The sequence below is a fragment of the Dendrobium catenatum genome, unplaced genomic scaffold (assembly GCF_001605985.2).
Source record: "Dendrobium catenatum unplaced genomic scaffold, ASM160598v2 fragScaff_scaffold_1211, whole genome shotgun sequence".
Taxonomy (NCBI): Eukaryota; Viridiplantae; Streptophyta; class Magnoliopsida; order Asparagales; family Orchidaceae; genus Dendrobium; species Dendrobium catenatum.
This window is the reverse complement of record NW_021319673.1, coordinates 494,833-519,080: the sequence shown is the minus strand read 5'-3', so window position 1 is coordinate 519,080 and position 24,248 is coordinate 494,833. Positions and strand designations below refer to the sequence as shown.

General features: G+C 35.4%; 1 protein-coding gene across 1 annotated transcript in view; it reads left to right on the top strand.

Moving 5' to 3' along the window:
- LOC110093163 (DNA-directed RNA polymerase III subunit 2) overlaps nt 1–24,248 on the top strand; it is a gene marked incomplete at its 5' end in the record, with an annotated part of 109,826 nt that overhangs the window by 14,145 nt on the left and 71,433 nt on the right. Inside the window, 9 exon segments of the mRNA XM_020817965.2 lie at nt 4,614–4,673; nt 16,680–16,718; nt 16,869–16,919; nt 17,012–17,110; nt 18,278–18,337; nt 18,438–18,530; nt 22,750–22,851; nt 22,930–23,040; nt 23,145–23,261. Coding sequence (XP_020673624.1) covers nt 4,614–4,673; nt 16,680–16,718; nt 16,869–16,919; nt 17,012–17,110; nt 18,278–18,337; nt 18,438–18,530; nt 22,750–22,851; nt 22,930–23,040; nt 23,145–23,261 — 732 coding nt within the window.

Here is a 24,248-nt window from a genome sequence, read left to right as displayed (position 1 = left end):
TTTATATATATTTCTATATGTCAAAATGCTCGGAATTAAAAATTGAATTTAATGAAAATAAATTTACATTTAGGGGAAGTTTGTACTTACATTATTTTGAATATTTTGGGTATTATATATATAGCTTCCATAGTAGGTCTACCTGATATGAATCCAAATTGATTTTGAGAAACATTAGTAACATTTTTTTTTTGTGGGGAAACATTAGTAACATGTTGTAAACTATGCTCAATAACTCTCTCCCAAAGTTTTAAAGTATTACACATTAACTTCATTCCACTATAATTCACACACTCTTGTGCATAACCTTTATTTTAAAAAATAGGAATCAACACACTGCTCCTCTACTTATTTGATATTTTTAGTCTTCAAAATAATATTGAAAATTTTCATAAGCTAATAAATTCCTTGATGTGTTCCAACTGAAATAGGAAAATACCTAGTCAAACCATCTTGTGTTTGAACACTAGTAACAACTCATGTATACATATCATTAATGACTTGAATATAAATATTATTAACTCCTTTCTTTTTTAAAACACTCCATTGCTGCTCTCTTCGAGTTTTATCATATGCTTTTTTTAAATCAATAAATATCATATATAGATCCTCCTTGCTCTATTTGTACTTCTCTATCAAACCTCTCAACAAATGTACAACTTTCATAGTAGACCCACCTAGCATGAATCCAAACTAGTCTTGAGAAACATTAGTATCACCTCATAGTCTATGGTTAATTACTCTCTCTCACAATTTTAATGTATGACACATTAATATCATGTTGACGTTTATTTTCATATCGAGGCTAATTCACCCCGACTAGGCTCGATCGCGCTCGATCAACTCAATCAACCATCATCAAGCGTCATTTAACCCAAATCGGACTTGAATTTGATTAAATTAAATTAAATTAAACTCAAATTGATTGAGCTTCGTCGAACCAAATTCGACATAAATCGACGCCGATTCGAGCCTAATTTCACGAAATCAGCTCGATTGGATCCAATCAGACCCTAATCGACTCAAATCGGTTCGGGTCGAGTCCAATTCAGGCTCGATTTCTTCCCTAATATCATGTGTAGTATAAGGACTAGGTGGAGGTGTTGTAATGATATATTTTTACCAACGAGATGAAGTTGAGGTTTAGTCCTATTGCATTTTGCTAGGTAAACTTATGGAAAGTACGCAGTGGTGTTCTTGGTATTGAAGGTCTAGGCACATTGAATATCTCCTTCCTAAGAAATGGATTTAGAAACCTCTTTTGCCGAGCAAAAATTCATTTATAGCTGCTATTATTAGTGACAAAAATTTCAGTAGTTAGACTCCTTTGGAGTTTTTGATCAATCATACCTCTTAGATATCTAATTTGAAGGGTTAGCAAAGCTATTCATCCTTCTAACTTTTGAAAAGATAAATTGAATGACTTCTTTGTGCTTCTTATCTTTGTTAGAAATAACAATGATTCTGTTGCTTTGCAATATAATTCTTTCCTTGGTTAGCATATTCCCTATATGGAATTGCCTTATTCCATCAAAATATTTCAATATGAATAATGAAACAAAATATAAAATACACCAACAAGCCAACGGGGGCTTCACAAACCAATAGCCAGAAGGGGAGATGAAATGTCAATGATCTTGAAGAACGATAAAGGATTTCTTTTCCTTTTGTTTTCTTTGTTTATCTTTTACTTAAAGTTTTAATAAAACAAATCAATTATAGGCCATGGTGATCGTGTGCAACAAATGACATCTTAAAAAGACTATTTAATTGGGATTTTGTTTTGGTGGGTGTGGGTGGGATTACAACTTTATAAATCCAGAATTTTTTATTTTTGGATGGTTACAGCTAAGTGTAAGTTCTAATTTTGAATTGGATATTTGTTAGGTAGCTATTATAGTGGAGGGATTTCTATGTTGCACCGATACGGATACGGCGACACGGATACGATATGATACAGGACACGTCAATTCTTAAAAATACAGGATACGGGTACGACGCGGATACGACATTATAATATATAAATAATACATAAAAATTAAGAAAGTAATCAAAGAGTAATATTTGAAATGACAAAAAATAATTGAAAGCAACATAATTTGTAGCATTTTTATCTTATAATATCAAAATAAAAGTAAGCATTAAATATTTAAATGTCTAGTACAACAACAAAAACAAAAAAACATAAATTATTTAGCACATGAAGTTTCATTGTTTCAACTATTCAATAGAAGGAATGGTAGGATTAGTTTCTTCAGTGGGTTTTCTTTGAACTTCTATATCATCTTCAATAAATATCACAACTTCCAATTCAAGCTCATCAAGTGAAATATTAACAATTTCTAATATTCCCAAATCCTCAAGAGATTCAAATCCATCTCCAGCAACATTCCACAGAGGTTTATTATCTTCAATACTGGTCTTTGATGGACCATCATCAGACCCAATTCCTACGTCAGTAGAGCTCATGATTCTACGAAGGATCAACACAAATTAAACCACACGAATTTAAAAGATGAAATTTTTTAAGTAAAATTTTAGATATGTCGCAGATATGTCGGGGTCCAAGGGGGCGCTGCCATCGGAACAAATTTTTATTGTTAGAGTAATTTTAAAGTTTTTTCTAGCTTCTCGGTGCCGCTTGGTACCATTCAGTACCGAGCGGTACTGAGTATTGATACTGACATTGTACTGAGCGTTGCGGAGAGGTACTGACCAGTATCGAGTGGTACTGAGTTCCGGTACCGAGCGACACCGAGTTTTGGTACCGAGTTCGGTACCGAGTTTTGGTACCGAGTTCCGGTATCGAGCGGTACCGAGTTCCGGTATCGAGCGGTATCGAGTTCCGGTATCGAGCGGTACCGAGTTTCAATATCGAGCCTACAATGAAGAAAACAAACCTTCACTGTTCGCGTCGCCTTCATTGTTCGAGTCGTCAAGCCGCTCTGTCAACGAAGGATGATCCTGTCGGCTTTAATGCTTGCGTCATCGAGCCTCTTTGTCGACAAAGGATGATCCTGTCCGCTTCTATGCTCGCGTCATCGAGATGCTCCTTCGACTACAACGACGAAGATGAAAGCCTGTGCAGAAACAAAAAACTAGCTCGCAGAAATGTTTAAGCCGCATTAATGAATAGGGATATCGAGCGGGTAGCCGAAATGAATAGGGCAAATTGCAGCTCCATTTTTTTTTTTCGTTTTTTTAACAGGACACGCGTATCCGATATGTCTGTCAAATTTAAATAATATTTTAGTTGGACACGGCAAAGTCGTATCTGACATGTATCCGTGCCGTATCGGAGGCGTATCCATATCTGACGCATGTCCGATACAACATGTCTCGTAAATAGGAATATCGGTGCTACATAGAGGGATTTTAAAGAAAAATGTTTTAAATTTGAATATGATATGAATTTTAAATTTGAATTTCTAATTGATTATTGAGAAACTTAAAGAGGCGTTGAGGGAATCTACGTGAAGAGGTGAAGCAAAAAGCAATAATGGGTTGGTGCTGTAGGGAATTGCACAACAATTTCATTTTTTTTGTCTAATCCTTAGAGGGGAAAAGCACATGGGTAAAGAGAAACAGGAGAACCCAAACACTAAAAATTGCAAGGGCAAAATTGTAGGAAATTGTTTTATTTCGATGCAAAATAACTATAATTGATGAAAGTATGTTCAAAGTCAATTAGGATATTGCTCGAATACAATATTGATTTAGGATTTGCAAGAAAATTGTGAAATTCAGTAGGGTCTAAAATAAAATAAAAAGATGCCAAACGATAAATTTTTAAGTTGTTGATGTCGAATGCCCACAACATTGGTGTCATGCTCCATGCTGCTCAACAAAGCCTTTATCAACAAAGGGACACGACAGATGAAATCATACAGTTCATTTTACATTTCGTAAAAATTCATTAAAGACATTAGCCTTTATCAACAAAGCGGAATCAGTTCAAAATTTCATTGATAATTTATATTTAACAAGCAACTAACGAGCCCAAATGTTCATAAAAAATATCCTACATACTTCCAACAACACGTACCTTAAGACTGTTCATAACAAAATATAAAACAAAAATTAAACATATTTATCTACTAACCTTCAACATTATTTTTCTCCTTTCTTGAAAAAGCTTCCATAATAAAAGTTTAGTAAACTATGAGGCTCAAAAAGATATGCAACTTTAATACATGATTCAAGTATACAAAAGATGTAAGTAACATGCACGTATAATGATTGAAAGCTTAATTAAATGGCATTGTATCAGCCTATAATGGCCAATATAGAAGAAATGAGGACCATATATATTAACAGTCATTAGCATAGAAATAATTTAACTTCAGATGAACCTCTAAAATTTAATTCTGTGCAATCCCTGATATGATCATTATCTTTTTCTATTGAGAAATGGATTTAGCTTCTTTCACCCATCATAATCCTTGTGCTCATACAGTATGATAAATACCATCTCTACTTGTTTCTTTTGGTAAAATAGTTGATTTTTCTAGTCCTGATAACGCTATATCTACCATTTTAGAAAAATAATCTTCACCAGAACTGATTACTTTTGATTACCTTCCATGTAAATGTATTTGTGGCTCTTTTGTCAGGAATGCAGGTCTGAGAAGATAATTACTCAAAAGCAGGCCTTAGAATACCTTCAGGGAAAGGTGATTATGTTATGCTTTTCTCCATGCTTAGTTTGGCAGTTCATTTTGTGATTGATCTTGTCCTTCTTATGTGAACTTTAGTATACATGACTTCGTTACATGTATTTTTTGTTGATTTCGTTTTATTTTATTTTGGCATACCCCTCTTTCTCTTACCCTCTTTCTTTCTCATCCCTTGACTGAGGACTGCCCATTTATTTTGTGTCATCCTGTATATTGGGTTGCCATTCCTTGGACAACCTCCTCACTTGGGTATAAACCCAATGTATTGGGGGCTGTGTTGTGTCACTTTTGAATCTCGTGAATGCTATAGTTGCTACCATGCTGGTTATAGAACCTTAGTTGCATACTTTCCGTCAATCTAATTCTAGGATTTAGGAGAGTTGGTGTCACACGCGTCGACCTCACTTCTAACGGTCAATGCAGGGCGTAACAATGAAAAAATCATAAATCATATTAATATGCAAAATATTCATAAAATACATTAGATCATTTAATCATAAGTGAAAGTTATCCAAAGTTTCAATTTTCAAAATTTTCATCTACAGAAAAACTAACAAAAAACTAAAACATATGGCTATTAACAGACTATTGATCTCAATTTGAATCTTCCTTACACTGATAAAAGTAAACTTAAAATAAAAATTGAAGTTGGTACTATTCCGACTCAATCTTATCTTTCCCTTTTCCTATAAAAACAATCAGAATAATAGTCTGGTGAGCTAAAACGCCCATAAAGACATGCAATTCTAATACATTAATCTACAGTAATCAAAAGCAAGAAAGAATTAATGAACATGACCATCAATAGGTAAATTAACTTGTGCATGTAAGAAACGTATGTAAGCAACCCATGTCTATAATAACTATAATAGGGAATATATAGGCTATATGTCACCTGTAGCGCATAATGTAAGAATTATACTCACCTGAATGATACATTCAATTACATGTCATATAATATTAATAACATCACTTCATCGTACCGAGATCGCACTGACTCTATTGGGTCGCATTTTCCATCGAGGTAGCACTACCCCCACTCTTTTATCACTTAACATAACAATTTTTCATACTTATTTAATCATTACTTTTTCCTTTCTTCTTACAACAACCTACCATGTTTTACTTGCATATATAAATATGTACATGCATGTATACCAGTATGACAATAATGTGTATCAGTACAAAAGCAGGCATAACTAATAAATCGCGTCACAATTCTCAATATAACATAATTGCGCATGACATCAAAACATAATAGAATTTGTATGCATCACACATCAAGCTTATGCTAATTACAAATTTGTGCATGATAGAGATCACACATAACTAATTAAAATGCATGTACACAAGCTATTCACAATTTGAATCGCCAACTGTATCAATAAAATTGTATATCTTACCTTGTCAATACGTGCACTCATCAAGTCAGACACCTTGCATTCACTTGCGTAGAGGGCACCTAAAGCAATCCAAAATTTTAATTGCTAATTCACACAATCCCCAATCTGACTCCTACAACTAATTAATGTCCCAAATAATGTACCTTCCAATTTTCACGTTGCATACACAACTAGAAGTACAATTTCCCTCGCACTACGAATGTCCCAATCAATAACTGAACACTATTAAATTAGAAATGTTAAATATACAAACTATACAAAATTTTCCCATAGGCACAATAAAATTCTTGCCTCTTTTCTATTTTTCTCCCCTTCCTTCCCAAATTTTTCTTTTTTCTTCCCTTATTCCTTTACTCTTCTCCCAAAATTCTAAGATTTTTTCTTACTACTTTCTCCCCCTCTCTTCCCCAAACCTTACTTCTCCCTACTTCAACCAGTTAGCACCACGCCCTAAACCTAATCAAACTTCAGCACATACATGTCAATAGTGCAAAATGGCGTGCCATGGGGCACAATGCGGCGAGACACACATATGACACTATTTGATTGGTGCGGTGTGGCACATCAAAATAGTGTGCGCTATTTGCGCCATGCATGACCAAATAGTGTAAGACATAAATGGTGTGCGCTATTTTATTAATATGTTATAAGTTTCAAATTATAAGTTATAATTAAATTTTTTTAATATTTATATATTAATATCACAATTAATTATTAATTTATTAAATATCAAATTAATTAAATATCAAAAACATTTATAGGATATTTATGCTTAAATTTTGCTCTAATCAACCTATTATTTTCTATTATATATATATATAATTTTACATTGTACGTCGTGTGCTATGCGCTATGGCTCCACCGAAAATTTTGTGCTATGGTGCGTCATTTGCCATTGACAAGTATGCTCCGGGACACTCACTCCTACTCAAGCTCTGCCTTTGGTTGGTCCAACGCTTGATCCATCACTCACGATAGCTCCCAGTGAAGGAATAAGGCATTCAGTTGACATGGAATGAATTGGAAATAAAAAACCTTAGACATTTGAAATGCCTTAACTACCCCTTCTCAAAGGGCCTATTCCATCAATACCTCAGCTACAGTAAAATTAATGCTAAAACAGTATTTTTATTTTTTAACTTAGGAAAAAATGTAAATGGGATTTAATTCCCTAACTTCAAAATTTTCGCAATTTTATATATAGTTCTATATGTTGAATTGTTTAATTTGACGTATAGAACACTATTGCATTAAATTATCAGAATTTTGTGAAAGTTGGGATTTCAGGATATTTTTAAATTGATCTAAATGTGTGCCATATCTCTGATCAAATTTGGATTTTACAGTTGTTGCCAAGTTGTACAGTTGTTGCCAAGTTGTCCCGCATGAAGTGGCTAATTTTCCCGCATTAAGTTGATTGTTTGTGGAAAAAAAAAAAGATTTACCAGTCGATAAGATAAAGAATGGGATCGTACCTCATATTATTTTGGAAGTTTCATCCCTTTTTTAGGCCAAATGTCTTGGCTTATCAATTTCTTTTAACGATAACCCAGTACATTGCTAGTTTTGTGCTAATTTTCTTTGGATTGTAATCATGTTTGAATATGGTGGACACTATAGTTACTAGTGCATTGGCTATAAAGCCTTGATTGTGCACTTTCTATCCTTTTGGGAGAGTTGGGAGTGCTAATTGAACGGACTATTTGTTGGCTGAACTTTGATTTAGAGTCACACTTGATTTTGTGGGCATTGCAATTGTTGTTATGGTGGCTATAAAGTCTTGGTTGCTTGTTTTCAATTAGTCCATACTTTGAGAGAGTTGGTATCCATAGGTGGTCCTACATTAATTGTTCTGGAGAACTTGTAGCAAAGTCATGCTTGATTGAGGTTGAATTGGGAGAATGAGAAAGAATTGTCTGAATGATTTGGGAGTTTCATCATATTTTTTGGGCATTTGTTCTAGACTTCTAGTTCACCTAATCTTGTGATTAAAATTCAATATGTTGTTGGGGATTCTTTGTTAATCATCCTTTGAGAAGGGGCTATTTTTAAATAATGTGGGCACTATAGTTGGTGTGTGTTGTCCCAATTTTAGTGTCGACCCGACTCGGATCGAGTCGAATCGGGCCCAATTTGACCCGATTGAGCTCGATCAACTTGATTGAGCCTTGTCGAACCCAAATCGACTTATATCGATTTTGATTCAAGTTTAATTTCATCAAAGTTGTTCGATCGAATCAAAATTGACTCCAATTAAACTAAATTAAAACCAAATAATCTCAAATCAATTCAAATCAAGCTAGATTTGGACTCAAATTCAAGCCCAATTGGTTTAATTTGAACTCAATTAGCTTTCCAAATCCAGAAATTGAATTCAATGGCTATGATTGCCTTGAATTATGCTCATTTTGTGCATTGCCTTTTGTACCGTAGCAGGCAATCAAGCGCGTATCTACCTCGTAGATATAGGAGAGCACGAGGGAGGCATTATTCGACCTTCTCTGTTTCATTTCTTGCGTGCATCTGAGACGAAACGAGAGAGGGAGCGTGAGTAGTTCGTCTCTTGTGTGCATCGAGAAGAACGAACGAGAGAGGGGAGCATGAGAGAGGGCTTTTCTTCTTCCTTGTGCTTGCCTGAGCCAAATCGAATAGGAGACATCCTCTTTCGGGCGTGTGTCCAATCCACCGAACAGAGCCGAGAGACGAGGGAGAGAGGGTTCTTGCGATCTCTAAGTGCGGCTCTTCCAGACTGAGAGGGAGACGGAGTGGGGGACCTTCGTGCAGGCTAGGGTTGGGACGAGCAAGAGGAGTGCTGGACCTGCAGTCCTCCTTTTTGCGATCAGACTAGAGGGAGTGAAGGCGTTGCGTGCGCCTGTATTGGTCCAATTGAATAGGGTCTTCTCTTTCATGTACTAGGGCCGAACCAAGTAAGGGAATTCCACTGCTAAGTGCAGTTCATTCAGCCAGGTGGAGTCAAGTGGCCTCGGTAGGGGGAGATTTGCATGCAGAGTGGCCGAGCTGAGTTGAACTGGGAGGGAGCTATCCTGTTTGTGACCTTGGTCAATCCCGATAATTGCTAGATCGAGCTTTGGACCTTATATGACTAACAAAGCCTAAGGTTGCTATATTTACCCATTTCTACATTCAACAGGAGTCTAGGAGCTTCTTCCTCTTATTCCCTCAACTCTGGTGAGCCTGTGACAGTGGTGGCGACGTCCGGAGCATCTTGGACGGTGAGCTCATTTCTCATCCTTTCAAGGTGAGAACACGTCGTCTAGCCTCGGACACTTGCTCTGATGAGATATATCTTTCAAACTTAGAAAACCTAGGTCTCCAACCCTTTATGGTTGTGTGGTTAATGCTCCCAAGCCATTAGGTCCCTAGAAACCTTGCTTTTTATTTTGCAAAACTCAAGAAAAATCCTATGTTAGCTGTCCTCTCCGCAAAATAGTGAAAATCCAGCAATTTTTATTTGTTTTCTCTCATGTGAGAGCCCGAGGAGGACGCTGATGTGGGTAGGGTTATTGGATCGACGTTCAACAATCTTCAAATACATGAAATAACATTCATATTGCATTCCAAATATTCCCCTACGATCAAAATTTAGGCTAGATGTTGTCATTTGATCACAACTTGAGTGATGATGCGTAGGATTTTACATTATGTAGCATGCATCACTTTCCTAGCTAATCACAAGTTATGGCAAAATTAACTTAAAGATATAGTAGGTTGCATCGCTTAGCATTTGTAATTTTCCCTAGAATTGTTAAATGTTCAAGAATGAATTTCAATTAATTTACAAAGCTTATAAGCAATTAGTGAGGTCTTTCATGAATCTTCATGTTTGTGTTTCAAATTCCATGTCAAGTAAAATATATTGAACTATGTTTGATACTTCGCCAAATTTAGAGGTTAAATAAGTGATGAATAACTCCAAATACAAATGACTGCACATTTAATCAATTTACGTTGCATGGTTTAGATTGCATTACTTAATCTTAGTAGAATGCATGTTGGAGGTCATTTATTAAGATTGTTGTTTACCTAAAATTTGCAAATTCACAAACATGCTTATTTAATTTTTTAAATGCTTATGAAGCAAGTGTGGGGTATTCTATGGCCTCAAGGGTTTATAGATTATATTCCATCATACATTGAAATCATCTGAGCATGTTAGTGCAATTTGCAAATTGATTGGTTGAGGGCAATTACAAGCAGTTTAAGCATTTGATAATCTCCTAAAGTGATGAACCATCTCATGCACACTCCTAGATTCCCCTTAGATCATCACAAAATTGATCTTTAAAATTTATTTAAAGGCATTTAAATGAATCTCTCCAATTCAAATGCGGTTAAAACACTTTTAAAATTTTATGAGCTCTCTTTTAAATACCTCTCCTTCAAGCATGATGTTTTGGAGCTTCCCTAAGGCTTTAGGTGTTTCATTGTATAAATCTTAGCTCCCCTTAGGAGCCATCATCACCCTTCATTATATATGATGTTTTGGAATTCCCTAGATTTCTAAACATATCATGCCATGAATTTTTGAATCTTAGGGCCAAATCCTAAGTTTTTCTATTTCATTTGTTGAATCCTAAATCAACAAATGATCTATCAAATATAGGACCCAAATCTTAGTCTCCCTCATTTGCTTAGCCCAAATTAAGCAAATTATTTTTTCCCTTTGGGGCGTGGGGGGCTTCGGCTTGCTGCAGCGCCGGGTCATCTTGCCTGTTGTCTTGGTCGCGTGGGGGTCTATTTGGGCTGGTCGGAGAAGCGCCGTTGGGGCCGTTCGCATGGGCCGGGAGTTGGCGGTGCATAGTGGGTGGCGTTCAAATTTTTTTTAGTTTTTTTTTTCTTTTTTTTTCCGGCGCAAAATAATTCGCCGGAAATTATACCGGCGAAAAATTCCGTCGGAACTCATTTCCGGCGGTCTAATTTTCGCTGGTATGACTTTTCCGACTCGCGTGTAACCGGCGAACAAAAATCCTCCGGAACTCCGCCGGAAATATTAATTTCCGACGGATTTTGAGCGTTTACCAACGAATTATGTCCGCCGGTAACACGTGATTTTCCTGTAGTGATACTTCGCCAATTTGGAACCCCTAAGTTGCACATTCCCTTTCTAAAAAATCCTTCATTTTCCCTAGCCTAAAAGCCATTGGAAATCCTTCAATGTTTCCGCGTAGTGTCTTTCCTAAACTATATAAAAGTTCTCAAATAGTTTTTGGAGAGTCTAGGAGAGCATTTACTAAAAAAAAGTGAGTTCTCCCTCTCATGACATTTAAAATATAACTTCTAGATGTCCCTTAGGAGTTTCTTCTTTTTGAAATTCACGTGGGGGGCTTCGGCTTGCTGCAGCGCCGGGTCATCTTGCCCGCTGTCTTGGTCGCGTGGGGGTCTATTTGGGTTGGCCGGAGAAGCGTCGTTGGGGCCGTTCGCATGGGCTGGGAGCTGGCGGTGCATAGTGGGTGGCGTTCAATTTTTTTTTTAGTTTTTTTTTTCTTTTTTTTCCGGAGCAAAATAATTTGCCGGAAATTATACCGGCGAAAAATTCCGCCGGAACACCACCGGAAATATTTCCGGCGGTCTAATTTTCGCCGGTATGACTTTTCCGACGCGCGTGTAACCGGCGAACAAAAATCCGCCGGAACTCCGTCGGAAATATTAATTTCCGACGGATTTTGAGCGTTTACCGACGAATTATGTTCGCCGGTAACACGTGATTTTCCTGTAGTGATACTTCGCCAATTTGGAACCCCTAAGTTGCACATTCCCTTTCTATTTTTTTATTAAGCCAAAAATTTAAAAAATCCTTCATTTTCCCTAGCCTAAAAGCCATTGGAAATCCTTCAATTTTTTCGCGTAGTGTCTTTCCTAAACTATATAAAAGTTCTCAAATAGTTTTTGGAGAGTCTAGGAGAGCATTTACTAAAAAAAAGTGAGTTCTCCCTCTCATGACATTTAAGATATAACTTCTAGATGTCCCTTAGGAGTTTCTTCTTTTTGAAATTCACCGTACCCAATTAGGTGAATTTTACAAAGTCCTAAGCCAAACCCTTAGGCATGTTTACTTTAACCTATTAGATGATTCTTCCTAACACAAAGAGAACTCTAAAAAACACCTAAAAATCACTTTGGTTTCTTTTGGATGCAATAATAAATTATTATGCCCCAAAAGGTGGAATACCTACATTATTGGATTTTTGGATTCTATGAGAAGCAAGCTTACCTCAAAGTAAACAGGGGCTACTCTATTGGTTCTTCATAATCCTCATAAATATGTAACAATTAAAAAACAAATAAAAATTTTAAGTTATAAACAACTTAAAGTGAAATCACCCATTGGATTAAAATCAAATATTCTTTTTTCCTCAATAAAATAAAATACTTATTCTAATGTGACATACTATACAACTAACGCACACTTAGGTGCACAACCCCCTAGGCATGTTAAGATAATGATTTTCCTTTTCTATGCATATGTTTATTTTGTTTGGTGTGATGAATATTAGATTGCCTGAATTGTAGGCACTTGCTTTTAAGAGGTTAGGATAAAGATATATATATGCATTTTTTGTAGGTGGCCATGTCCAAAAGGGGGTAAAAAAGTCATGGTTATTTAACTTTGTTTGCTTATAGGAGTTTCTTAAAAACCTCCAAGGTGGCATGACTAATAGTATAAAAACCGGGCTTGACACTTTGTGTTAGACAATTCTATGATTTTTCTTTCTTTCATATAAACTTCTTCCTAATCCTCCTATTTTACAGGTTTGAGTCACTTATTTTTCAAATGTATTTAATTGACTTAGGAAGTATTGCAAGCATGTGCGATACAATTACAAGAGAGATGAACCCTGTAGGTGAAGCCCTAGAAGCAACTAGAAACCAAAGTTTGAAAACCCACATGTTACGTCTGTAAAAAGAAATTTAACTGAGTTGTATAAGAAATATAATTCAGCTGCTAGTTATAATTGTAATAATTTAGACTTTACTTTCTTGTTGGTTGATTATATATAAATATGACTTTACTTTGCTTTCCTGTTGGTTGATTTTATACATATATACATGTGATGAATTGTTACTGAGTACGTATTAGAAATGCATGCTTTTTTCTAGGTTTCTTCATTGATTTTGGGTGAGAATGGCTTGAACTTGTTATCCAGTAGACTCTTAGGAAAAAATTAATTTTTATACTAATTAATATTTAAGCAATCTAAAATTAATCATAGAGTAACATTTTCCAAATAAAAGAAAATTTGCATGGCTCAATCTAATGAGCGAAGTTTTCAAAACAAAATGATCATGCATAGCTGATGCAAGCAAGAAATTAGAAAAAATCTAATTTTTTCTTGCAAGGAGATAACACTTCCTAGGAAATAGAAATTACATAAAAAACTCAAAACTCAACAAAATACGACAAAATACAACTTTTATAAGATAAAAGACTTACAAACTTTGACACAAACACAAACATAAAACATACACCTAAACTTGCTTTCGTGGATTGATTGAGAAGAAATATACAATTGGAATGGTCACTTGCGGATTGAAGAAGAAGGCAAGAAGTCGAGACGAAAGGGAGGAGTAGCTCACAAGCTTTTCTAGAAGAAGGAGAATGCATGGAACAAGCTCGCAAGCTTTTCCACGAAAAAATCCGCAGGTTTAGGCTCTAAAAATCACATTATAACATTTCTTTTTTAAAATACAAAACATCTAATATTTATAGGAGAAAAGAGGGCAGCCAAACAGCCCATAAAACATCTCCAAATAAACCAATTAAGTAAGGGAAATGAAAGGCCAGCTGGCTGTCCAGAAACAACACCCAAACAGCCCAAAAGGGACTAGCATTTATTCAAAAACAGCAGTTGAAAAGGCCACAGAACCCAGGAAAAGTAGCCACGGGACAGCCAACCAGGGGAGAAACCAAGGGGGCGAAAGGGGGCTGAAACTAGCAGCCAGGGAAGAATCTAAAGGGGCACAAAGGGGGACCGGGATAGCATCCAGGGAAATGGAATAGCCCATGGGAAGGAGAGCCAGCAGGGGAAAAATCGAAGAGACACAGGGAGAGGGGGAAGTAACCAAGGGGAGGAAATCAAAGGGCCAAAAGTTAGGGGGGATGCACCAAATAAATCCTCAATTAATTTTAGATTTATGAGCTGAAAGAGTAGAGACTAAGCATTTATGAGCTGATTTTAGAAGCTCACAAAAAATTAAAAACCCAAAATGTTTTGACCTGCCCCCCTGTTTTGCCCCCCCCCCCCCTCTAAAATTAATCATAGAGTAACATTTTCCAAATAAAAGAAAATTTGCATAGCTCAATCTAATGAGCGAAGTTTTCAAAACAAAATGATCATGCATAGCTGATGCAAGCAAGAAATTAGAAAAAATCTATTTTTTTCTTGCAAGGACATAACACTTCCTAGGAAATAGAAATGACATAAAATTCTCAAAACTAAACAAAATACGACAAAAATACAACTTTTATAAGTTAAAAGACTCTTACAAACTTTGACACAGACACAAACACAAACATAAAACATACACCCAAACTTGCTTTCGTGGATTGATTGAGAAGAAAGATACAATTGGAATGGTCACTTGCGGATTGAATAAGAAGGCAAGAAGTCGAGACAAAAGGGAGGAGAAGCTCGCAAGCTTTTTTAGAAGAAGGAGAATGCATAGAACAAGCTCGCAACTTTTCCACGAAAAAACCCGCAGGTTTAGGCTCTAAAAATCACATTATAACATTTCTTTTTTAACATACAAAACATCTAATATTTATAGGAGAAAAGAGGGCAGCCAAACAGCCCATAAAACATCTCCAAATAAACCAATTAAGTAAGGGAAATGAAAGGCCAGTTGTCTGTCAAGAAACAACACCCAAACAGCCCAAAAGGGACTAGCATTTATTCAAAAACAGCAGTTGAAAAGGCCACACAGAACCCAGGAAAAGCAGCCACGGGACAGCCAACCAGGGGAGAAACCAAGGGGGCAAAAGGGGACTGAAACCAGCAGCCAGGGAAGAATCTGAAGGGGCACAAAGGGGAATCGGGATAGCATTCAGGGAAATGGAATAACCAACGGGAAGGAGAGTTAGTATGGGAAAAATCGAAGAGACACAGGGAGAGGGGGAAGTAACCAAGGGGAGGAAATCAAAGGGCCAAAAGTTAGGGGGGATGCACCAAATAAATCCTCAATTAATTTCAGATTTATGAGTTGAAAGAGTAGAGACTAAGCATTTATGAGCTGATTTTAGAAGCTCACAAAAAATTAAAAACCCAAAATGTTTTGACCTGCCCCCCTTTGCCTACATCAATAGGCTAGTATGTCCCATATAGAAAACTCTCATATTAAGGACTAAATAAAAATATGTATTCACTGAGTCAGTATTTGCATATCCAATGGTTATACATCTTTAGCTCAAAAGCTAAGTTAAGTCATATCTAAATTAAAATAGCCTTTTTTATCTTCAGATGCATTGAAATCAGACCTTATAGTTTTAAAAGCGTTTAGGTGGGTTAGCTAACGGCTCTTTCCAAGCACGGTTGTAAATCCAAAGGTCCAGTTGACTTAGCCTCATGCGAGGTATAGGTTTGTAAGTCCCTTGCACTCCATTAGATATAGGTTCGTGACACTATCTCTTAGTAGTCCTCAACTTAGATTCGAGGCTAATGTTCACTCCAATCACCTCATAATCCCTCACATTTCACTCATTTCCTTCAACCCTTATTAGAATATACGCCCCAAAATTTTGAATCAAATTGATCAACTCAAACAAATATATAATTTTAAAGTGTAAATCCCAATACGTTATAGTTTGAACACCTCTGTGTTTTTCAGAATTGAGTGCTCCTCTATGTTGCACCGATACAGATACGGCGATACGGATACAGGACACGCCAATTCTTAAAAATACAGGATACGGATACGGCGCGGATACGACATTATAATATATAAATCATACATAAAAAATAACAAAGTAATCAAATCATAATATTTGAAATGACAAAAAAAAATTGAAAGCAATATATGATTTGAAAGAGGGAGAGATAATTTGAATATTATATATATATATATATATAATTTTTGGGTATTAAAAATAGCTTATTATTCTTCCTAGCATGATGTCAAATTGATTCTTTGATATCAATCGAACTTGGAATGCCTTGGTTTCACCATCCTTTTTTGCAAAATCAATTTGTACTATCTCTGTCATATTCTCTGTTGTTTGTATTTTTCCACAATCTTCCATATTTATATTGAAAGCTGGATGATTAACTTTGCCCTCCAGATTTTTTTTTTTTGAGCTTTCTCATTTTTTTTGGTCTCATTATTATGTGCTCTTTGACATTTCTTGGCATCCTTTTACTGAGTGCTTTACCATGCCTCATTCCACTACTTTTCTTGACTGTCCAAGGAGAATGCAAAGTAAATATTTGAATCGGAATTTTGGAAGTGGTATATCATGATCGTTTTCAATTTAGTTTGGCTGTGCAGTTATTTAGTATATACTTCATTGTGTACTCGTTAATATGTAGATATTCATTATGTAAGGTGTCATACATTTACAATTGTTTGGCTCACTTCTTACTTGCAGTTGGCAAATCTCAGTTCACTACGATTTGAAATAAATAAGGTATGCTGATACTGACAAAAAGACCTGGTAATCTTCCTCGTATAAGGCTGCAGTGTCAACTATGTTAATTTCCTTTTTTCTTTATTGGGAATTTTTCTTTTGTAAACATTTTAATTTTCTTGGATGGTTTTCCATTTTTGTACGCTGAAGGATGATCGGGTGAAGAAAATTCTTATCAATGTGTTTCTTGCACACGTCCCTGTAAGTTTTATTGTTGTTTTTTTTTTCCTGTAAATATTATTTTGGAGTAGTTCTTATGTTTATCGATTTGAAATTTTTATCATATTTTGCAGGTTAAGGATGGGAATTTTAGGCCAAAATGCATATATACTGCCGTGATGTTGAAGAGGATGATGGATGCAGTACTTAATGTTGAAACTTTTGATGATAAGGTGATCAGCTTAATGAAGAGCTTGTTAATTGTGAAGTTTCTCCCTTTGGTGTTATTCTTTAAAATGTTTCTCTTTTCAACAAATTGGAAACTTACTGTACAGCTACCAGGGAACTTGAATATATTGTACCGACACTTTGAGAAATAACAAACAAAATTTTGAGAAATAACAACACAATATTTTTCACCTACTTATAGAAATTGGTAACTCTAAAATTAGAATCATTGATTCAGCATGTGAGGTGTTTTTCCTTGCTTGGATTGGGCAGTCGTATTGTCCTGATCCCTCAGCATCCAACTGGGATGGCAGCTGGATTGCCATGCTTGTTGAGCTTATATTTGGCTCAGGCAGCTGCCAGCCTTCATCTAGTAATCAATAAATGATTGCTGATTTGTAGCAGCTTCCTCATTCCCTAGATTGTTGTCCGCCTCATTGTATTCTTCTATCTTTGGTTCCTGATTTCTAGCAGCTATACTTCCTGCTGAATTTGTGCAACGTTGTTCTCTGCCACCTCAATTACGCCCATAATTTCCGCAATAATTAATACTTGGAGCTGCTTTCAGCAGTAAATGACATATGAAGATTAGTAAGACCCACAATAATCGAGGAAGATTATGCTGCTTCTGTTTATGATGTTGGTTTTTATATATTGTTCATTTTATTGATTCTGGATTGATGTGATTTCCCATTTACTTAGAATTTTAAATCATAGTTTCCAAATGTTTGATGTTATCTAGTTGATGCTTTCAAATTTTCCACTTAGAGCTGTCCTATGTTAAGAAAAATAGAGGTAGATTTAAAAAGATTTGGTTAAAAAATGTTAGAAATGGTTTTTTTTATTAGATTTAAATGAGAATTTGATTTTTAATAGGACACAATAAAAGAAAAAAGATTCATATAGCTGACCCTAAGTTTTTTTTTTTTGTTCTCTACTCTAGGAACATTGCAACTGACCTGAATCTGTTAAAAAATAATAAGCCAAAATAAGTTTTTTTTTTCTTAAGGATAAATAGTTAGAGTTTATGTTGGTTGTGGTTGTGCTTTCAATTTATTTGGATGTTAAATTGGATACTATTAATCTTGCCAAAAGAAACATTCAGTGCTCGCGTTTCTTCAATTTACTATGACTTTGCTTCGGATTATAATTATAATTATTTAAAATGAAAGGACTATGTGGGAAACAAAAGGTTGGAACTCTCTGGACAGCTTGTAGCCTTACTTTTTGAGGTAATATATTTTTGTTTTCCATGGAATTACTTTAATTGTTCATGTCCAGCATTTTCAACGGTTTTTTAGATTATTGTTTCCTTGTGACTTCTTTCTCCAGGATTTGTTTAAGACTATGAATTCTCAAGTTGCAAGTCGAATGGCGAAGGCATATGATAAAGCTAGTCGATCTACCCCATTATATTTTATACATGTAAGTCAAAATACTTAATGAGTTGTTGCTCTAGTGCCTCCTAAACTTTTTCTATACAACAACAACAACTGCATCAAGCCTTTATCTCACTATGTGGGGTCGGCTACATGAATACTTTTTCTCCATTATGTCATCTTAAGAGTCAAATTCTCATTTAAATCTAATAAAGAAATGTAATTTCTAATATTTTCTAACCAAATTTTTTTAGGTCTACCTCTACCTTTCTTAACATAGGCCAAAGGGAGAAAGGCATAGAAGCCTTAAATCCCTTCAGTTGATGTTGTTTTTCTGATGTGATACGTTCAAGAATTGCACATGAAATTCATTAAGAATCACAAAGTATACCAGTGTAAGATTAGAGTATCGTAGGTTAAAGTTCAGGAATTTTTCATTGTCAAAATGTTATGATAAGCAGTTACAAACTAGTTGTTTAGACACAATTAATGATAGATCTCCAAAAGTATCACAATAAAGCAAATGCGGAAAATAATAGAATCCCACGGCTAATGTCTAGAAAGTTCACAACGAGTTACCTTGCTCACTCACACTCAAGTAGGGCTTTGCGGGAGAAGGTCTTTAACAAACTCAACGATGCCACTAAGACGGTAGCAACACCAATAGCCTTGATCCACGGAAAGGTTGAAGGTGGCGGAGATGGCGGGGATGGATGACCGTGGATGATCCAGTCGTAGTCTTGATATTGATCGTCTATGACGTCCACAAGAGTAGGAAGAATGCGATTCAGATAGTCTTCAATAGTGTCGTCGAATCCAAATCCGACGTCGAAGAACTCAGAACGGGTGATGTGGACGTCGCCATAGATATCGTACATGAATCCGCTATCAAGCTCGGGATCCGCCATGCATAATTGAAATGGAGAGGGGAGGCGTCGTCGTCTCCTTTCCTTGGCTTCCCAATTCACAAGAGAAGCAAGATGGGGCGGCGGGAGCAAGAGGAAGAAGGGAGGCCGGCGGGTGCAAGGGAAAAGGCTAGGGTTGGAGAGAAGTGTTAGGGAATTATGGAGGGGATTAATCAAAAACTGAAATTTAATTTCAGTTTTGATTAAATTAGGAGGGATTTGACTTGAATTTTGAATTTCAAATCAAATGGAATTAAGGCATTGATTGGGGAATTAATGGGGGGTTTAAGGAGGGGGAGGCCGGCGGTTTCAAGAGAGGAGGTGAGGGAGTTTTAAAACAAATCCTGAAATAAATTTCAGGATTTGAAAATTTGGAATTCAAGTCTATTCAAGCCCTCAATAAATCTGAAATAAATTTCAGATTTAATTGTGTTTGGAGGGAATGCGGACTCTTCCAACGACTGGTGAGCCTTGCGAATTGCTCCCCTTGAGCTCTCTTCCCTCTCAAGCACTCATGCTAGAAAAGTAGAAACAAAACATCAATTTTCATTCAAATATTCATTAGCTTTTACAAAGCATAAGACCCCTATAAATAGGTCTTAAAACATGAGGAAATAAAAGTACTCAAATGCCCTTTGGGCTATAAAAAGACAACACTCCCCATAGGGGTAAACTAGGAAATAAAAATGCCAACTAATTAAAACATGAAATAAATAAAAAATAAAGACTTTGAATCGTAGCCGTCGATCTGCGCTGTCTCCGGCGATACACATGCTTGAACCTCTGATCGATGTCCACATCATTTTCTTTTTGTTTTTTGCTGCTTAGTGTTGCAACTTATTTTAAGCACTCTCTAGTCGGTCATTATATAGCAGGATGCGAGAATATCATAGTCGGTCATTAGGTTTTTGAGGAAAAATAGAAGTAAATGGGCATAGCCCCATTTAAAGTAGTGGCCGATACATGTTGATTATGTTGCAGGATGTTAGAATATCATCTTCATAGAACTGTCAATGAACATTCATTTGAAACATTATAGTACGAGCAGCATCTTGAAGTTGTCAGCATTTTCGTTTAGCCACATCTTTATCTTATGCAGTACAAGGGCAAGATGTTAAATGTACATACAATTTTTCAGCATGAAAGGAAGAAAAAGTAGGCTGCATATATGTCAAGGTGCATTATCATAACAGATGGCCTCAAGAAAGATGTTTGAACCTTTATTTCTTGGTGGAATTTTTTTGAAAAAATTAAAAGCATTAGACCAACACAATAACAATTATACCCAAATAATCCTAGTGTGGTTATAAATAAAAGAGAAAAATGTCAAAACTCTAAATTGATTCGTTTTTTTTTTTTTTGCCTTTTTAGTTTCGAAACGACATAATTATTTTTTGTCGTTGTTTGTATATGACACTTCTCTAAAAGGGCTTTTTACGAAACTTCATTTTTCTACTGTTTTGAGAAGCTTTTTGATATTGGTTTCTCCATTATAAAACTCCATTCCCTCAACCAACATTTCTAAAACCACCTTTTACAAAAGGTAGGGGATAACTTAAAGAAGCCTAAAAAAGTAATATTCAATTCAAAGATTTTAGCTTTTGATGGTTTATATAATGGATTAGATACTAGGGAGGGTGAAATATATATGTATAAGTTAGCCAAACAAAGAGATAGGAGTAGTAAGAATTTAGTTCAAGTGAAGTGCATTAAGGATGAAGATCAAAAAGTGTTTTTATTATAAGACGATATCAAAAAAGGTGGATGAGATATTTTGCTAAACTTTTCAATGAAGATTGTGAGAATACGATTGAATTTAGTGACCTTATCATCCTAAATGAAAAGAAAGATATTTGTTTTTATCGACGTATTAGTAAAACCAAAGTTAGAGAGGCTTAAAAGAAATTGAGTGTGGAAAAGCTGTTGCACCTGATGATATTTCATAGAGGTGTAGAAATGCTTAGGAGATGAAGGAATTTCTTGGCTAACTAAACTGTTTAATGTTATTTTGACAACTAAAAAGATGCTAGAAGAGTATAGAATAAGTGTGTTAATTCCGATTTTTAAGAATAAAGTTAATGCACAAGATTGTGCGAATTATAGAGGAATTAAGTTAATGTGTTATACTTTTAAATTGTGAGAGAGAATTATGGAGCATAGATTGCGGCGTGACACTAATGTTTCTCAAAATCAATTTGGATTCATGATAGGTAGGTCTACTATGGATGCTATACACTTATTAAGAGGTTTGATGGAGAAGAAGATAGAGAATAAGGAGGATCTACATATGATATTTATTAATTTAGAGAAAGCATATGATAAAGTTCCAAAAGAAGTGCTTTGGAGAGTTCTAGAAAAGAAAGTGTTTAATAATGATTATATTCAAGTCATTAAGGATATGTATGCAGAAGTTGTTACTTGTGTTCAAACACAAGGTAGTTTGATTAAGTATTTTCCTCGTTTAGTTGGATTACATCAAGGATTAGCCTTACGTCCATATCTTTTTTCTTTAGTCATGGATGTTCTCACTAGGCATTTGCAAGAGATTGAACCTTGGTGTTTGCTTTTTGTGGATGATATTCTTCTTGTTGATAAGACTAGATAGGGAGTTGAAGGTAAACTTGAATTATGGAGGTCAACCTTAAGAGAGAGCGCGCGCGCACACACACACATATATATATATATATGTGTGTGTGTGTGTGTGTGTGTTTTAATTTATTTTGAATTCCACTTCTGGTTATATCGCCGTGCTTTACATTGCCCCTTAGCTTACTTTGTAAAGCCCGGGAAAATAGGCTTAGCTACTGTAGATAGGTTGTGCTACAGTATATTTGATTAAAAACTCTTGGGAAAATGATTTGAATGCTATTTAATTGAAAATCTTAACAAAAATGATTGAAATGAAGTGTAAAAGATGTGTGAAAAGTAATTGAATGCTATTTAATATAAATAATTTCTTTGATTTTCGAGATGTGTGAAAAGTAGGGTATAATTTTAGGGAAAATTTTCTTCTCACCTTTTTGATAAAATGAGTGTTATAAAAGGTTGGTGATTAAACACCCGAATGCCTCTGGAGCAGTTTGTTTCTCAGTTATTAATGCCACATTCACAAACTTTCTTGAGGTTGATGTTATTATCTATACCTTTGTTGCTTTTGCTTGTATTAATGGTTTCCTTTTATAAGGAGATATCTATAAAATTCATATAAGTAAATTCCTGTCATAAATTCAAAATCGAAAAGAGAAAGGACCACTGAAGATCATAGAAACTTTTAATCTGTCATTTTACCGTTCTGTTGTCTGTGTTAATTTGCTTCAAAATTTCCTTATTATAGGAACATTATTGTTGTCTTTTTTGTAGTACATGATGAGTGATACCATTACGAACGGCTTAGAAAGAGCCATTTCAACTGGAAATTGGGATTTGAAACGGTTTAAAATGAATCGGAAAGGGGTATCGCAGGTATTACTGGTTTCTTTATTGCATGGTAATTCTCCTACACTTGTTTTGTGCTTATGATTGCTGTTTTTCTTTCTATAGGTTCTTTCAAGGCTCGCCTTCATTGCAACCTTGGGCTACATGACACGTGTTTCACCACAATTTGAAAAAACAAGAAAAGTTAGCGGTCCAAGGGCCCTGCAGCCTAGTCAGGTAAGATCTCTTCCATCAGTTTAGTGTTTTTACTGTTACCATTCTATTGTTTTTAAACCTTTTTTTTTTCAAGGCTACCTAATAGAGTGTTTTCCTTCCAATAGTGGGGCATGCTTTGTCCATGTGATACACCCGAAGGAGAAGGTTGTGGATTGACCAAGAATCTAGCGTTGATGACTCATGTTACAACAGATGAAGAGGAGGGTCCTCTAATTAAATGGGTTTGTTTTTTAGTAGATTGGGATTCTCTTCCTTTTTTTCCTGCCCCTGCTTTATGGTGTTGCCCTTTAATACGGAGGCATGCCAAAATTTCTATTTGTTTATTAATTAACTGAACCAATTGCTTATTTTAAAACTTTCAATTGGCTTAGTTTCATGGATTTCAAAACACAACAAAAAGCAAGCTTTAGCCAATGTTTAAATGACTTCTAAAGAAAGCAAAACCACTAGTTTAATCAAAAGTGTTCCCAAATCAAATTTGGGATGTAATTAACCATAGGGGCTTGCCCCTATGGGATGTCTGTACCCCAGAAGTAAATAAACCCCACTCGACCAAACATTGAGTGGGGGAATCTCTGTTAAATAAATTGTAAATTTTATGATTGAGTCCATAAGGAGATGATACTTTTACCCTCCGGGGTAATATATCATATTCTTATGCCGTGCCCGATTATAAAATATGCAATCCGTTTGAGGATACAAAAATTCTCCAACACTTTCCATCATCATTACTGAGTTTAGAAGGTTGCTGAATGTAGCTTATTCTTAAAATGATATAAACTTACTAATTGGTTGGTTATGCGAAGTAATGTAAGTGCTGACTGAGATCACAAACTATGTTTCTTTGAGTAATTATTGCTTTAAATTTTTAGTAAGATACCATTTGAAGTTTAGTTACGTGGATAAGCCAGACTATGTTATGATTTTTAATGAAACTAAGTTGATAGAGTGATTATGTACGGAATAGACAGGATAGGGACCGTGCTGCCTGATCTTTTCTTTCTTTGAAATTCTTATAATAACAAATATAGAATGTTGAAATGGATGGGAAGCAAATGGTTAGAAGAATGAAGTATGGAGAAACTATAGAAAAAATGTGGATAGCGTTTGTTGAGGAGAAGGCAACATAAAATAGATTGAGGTTGTTTTCATTCATGCACTAGACAAAGAAGTATGAAGTACTCATAAGACTGGGATCTAAATTTATT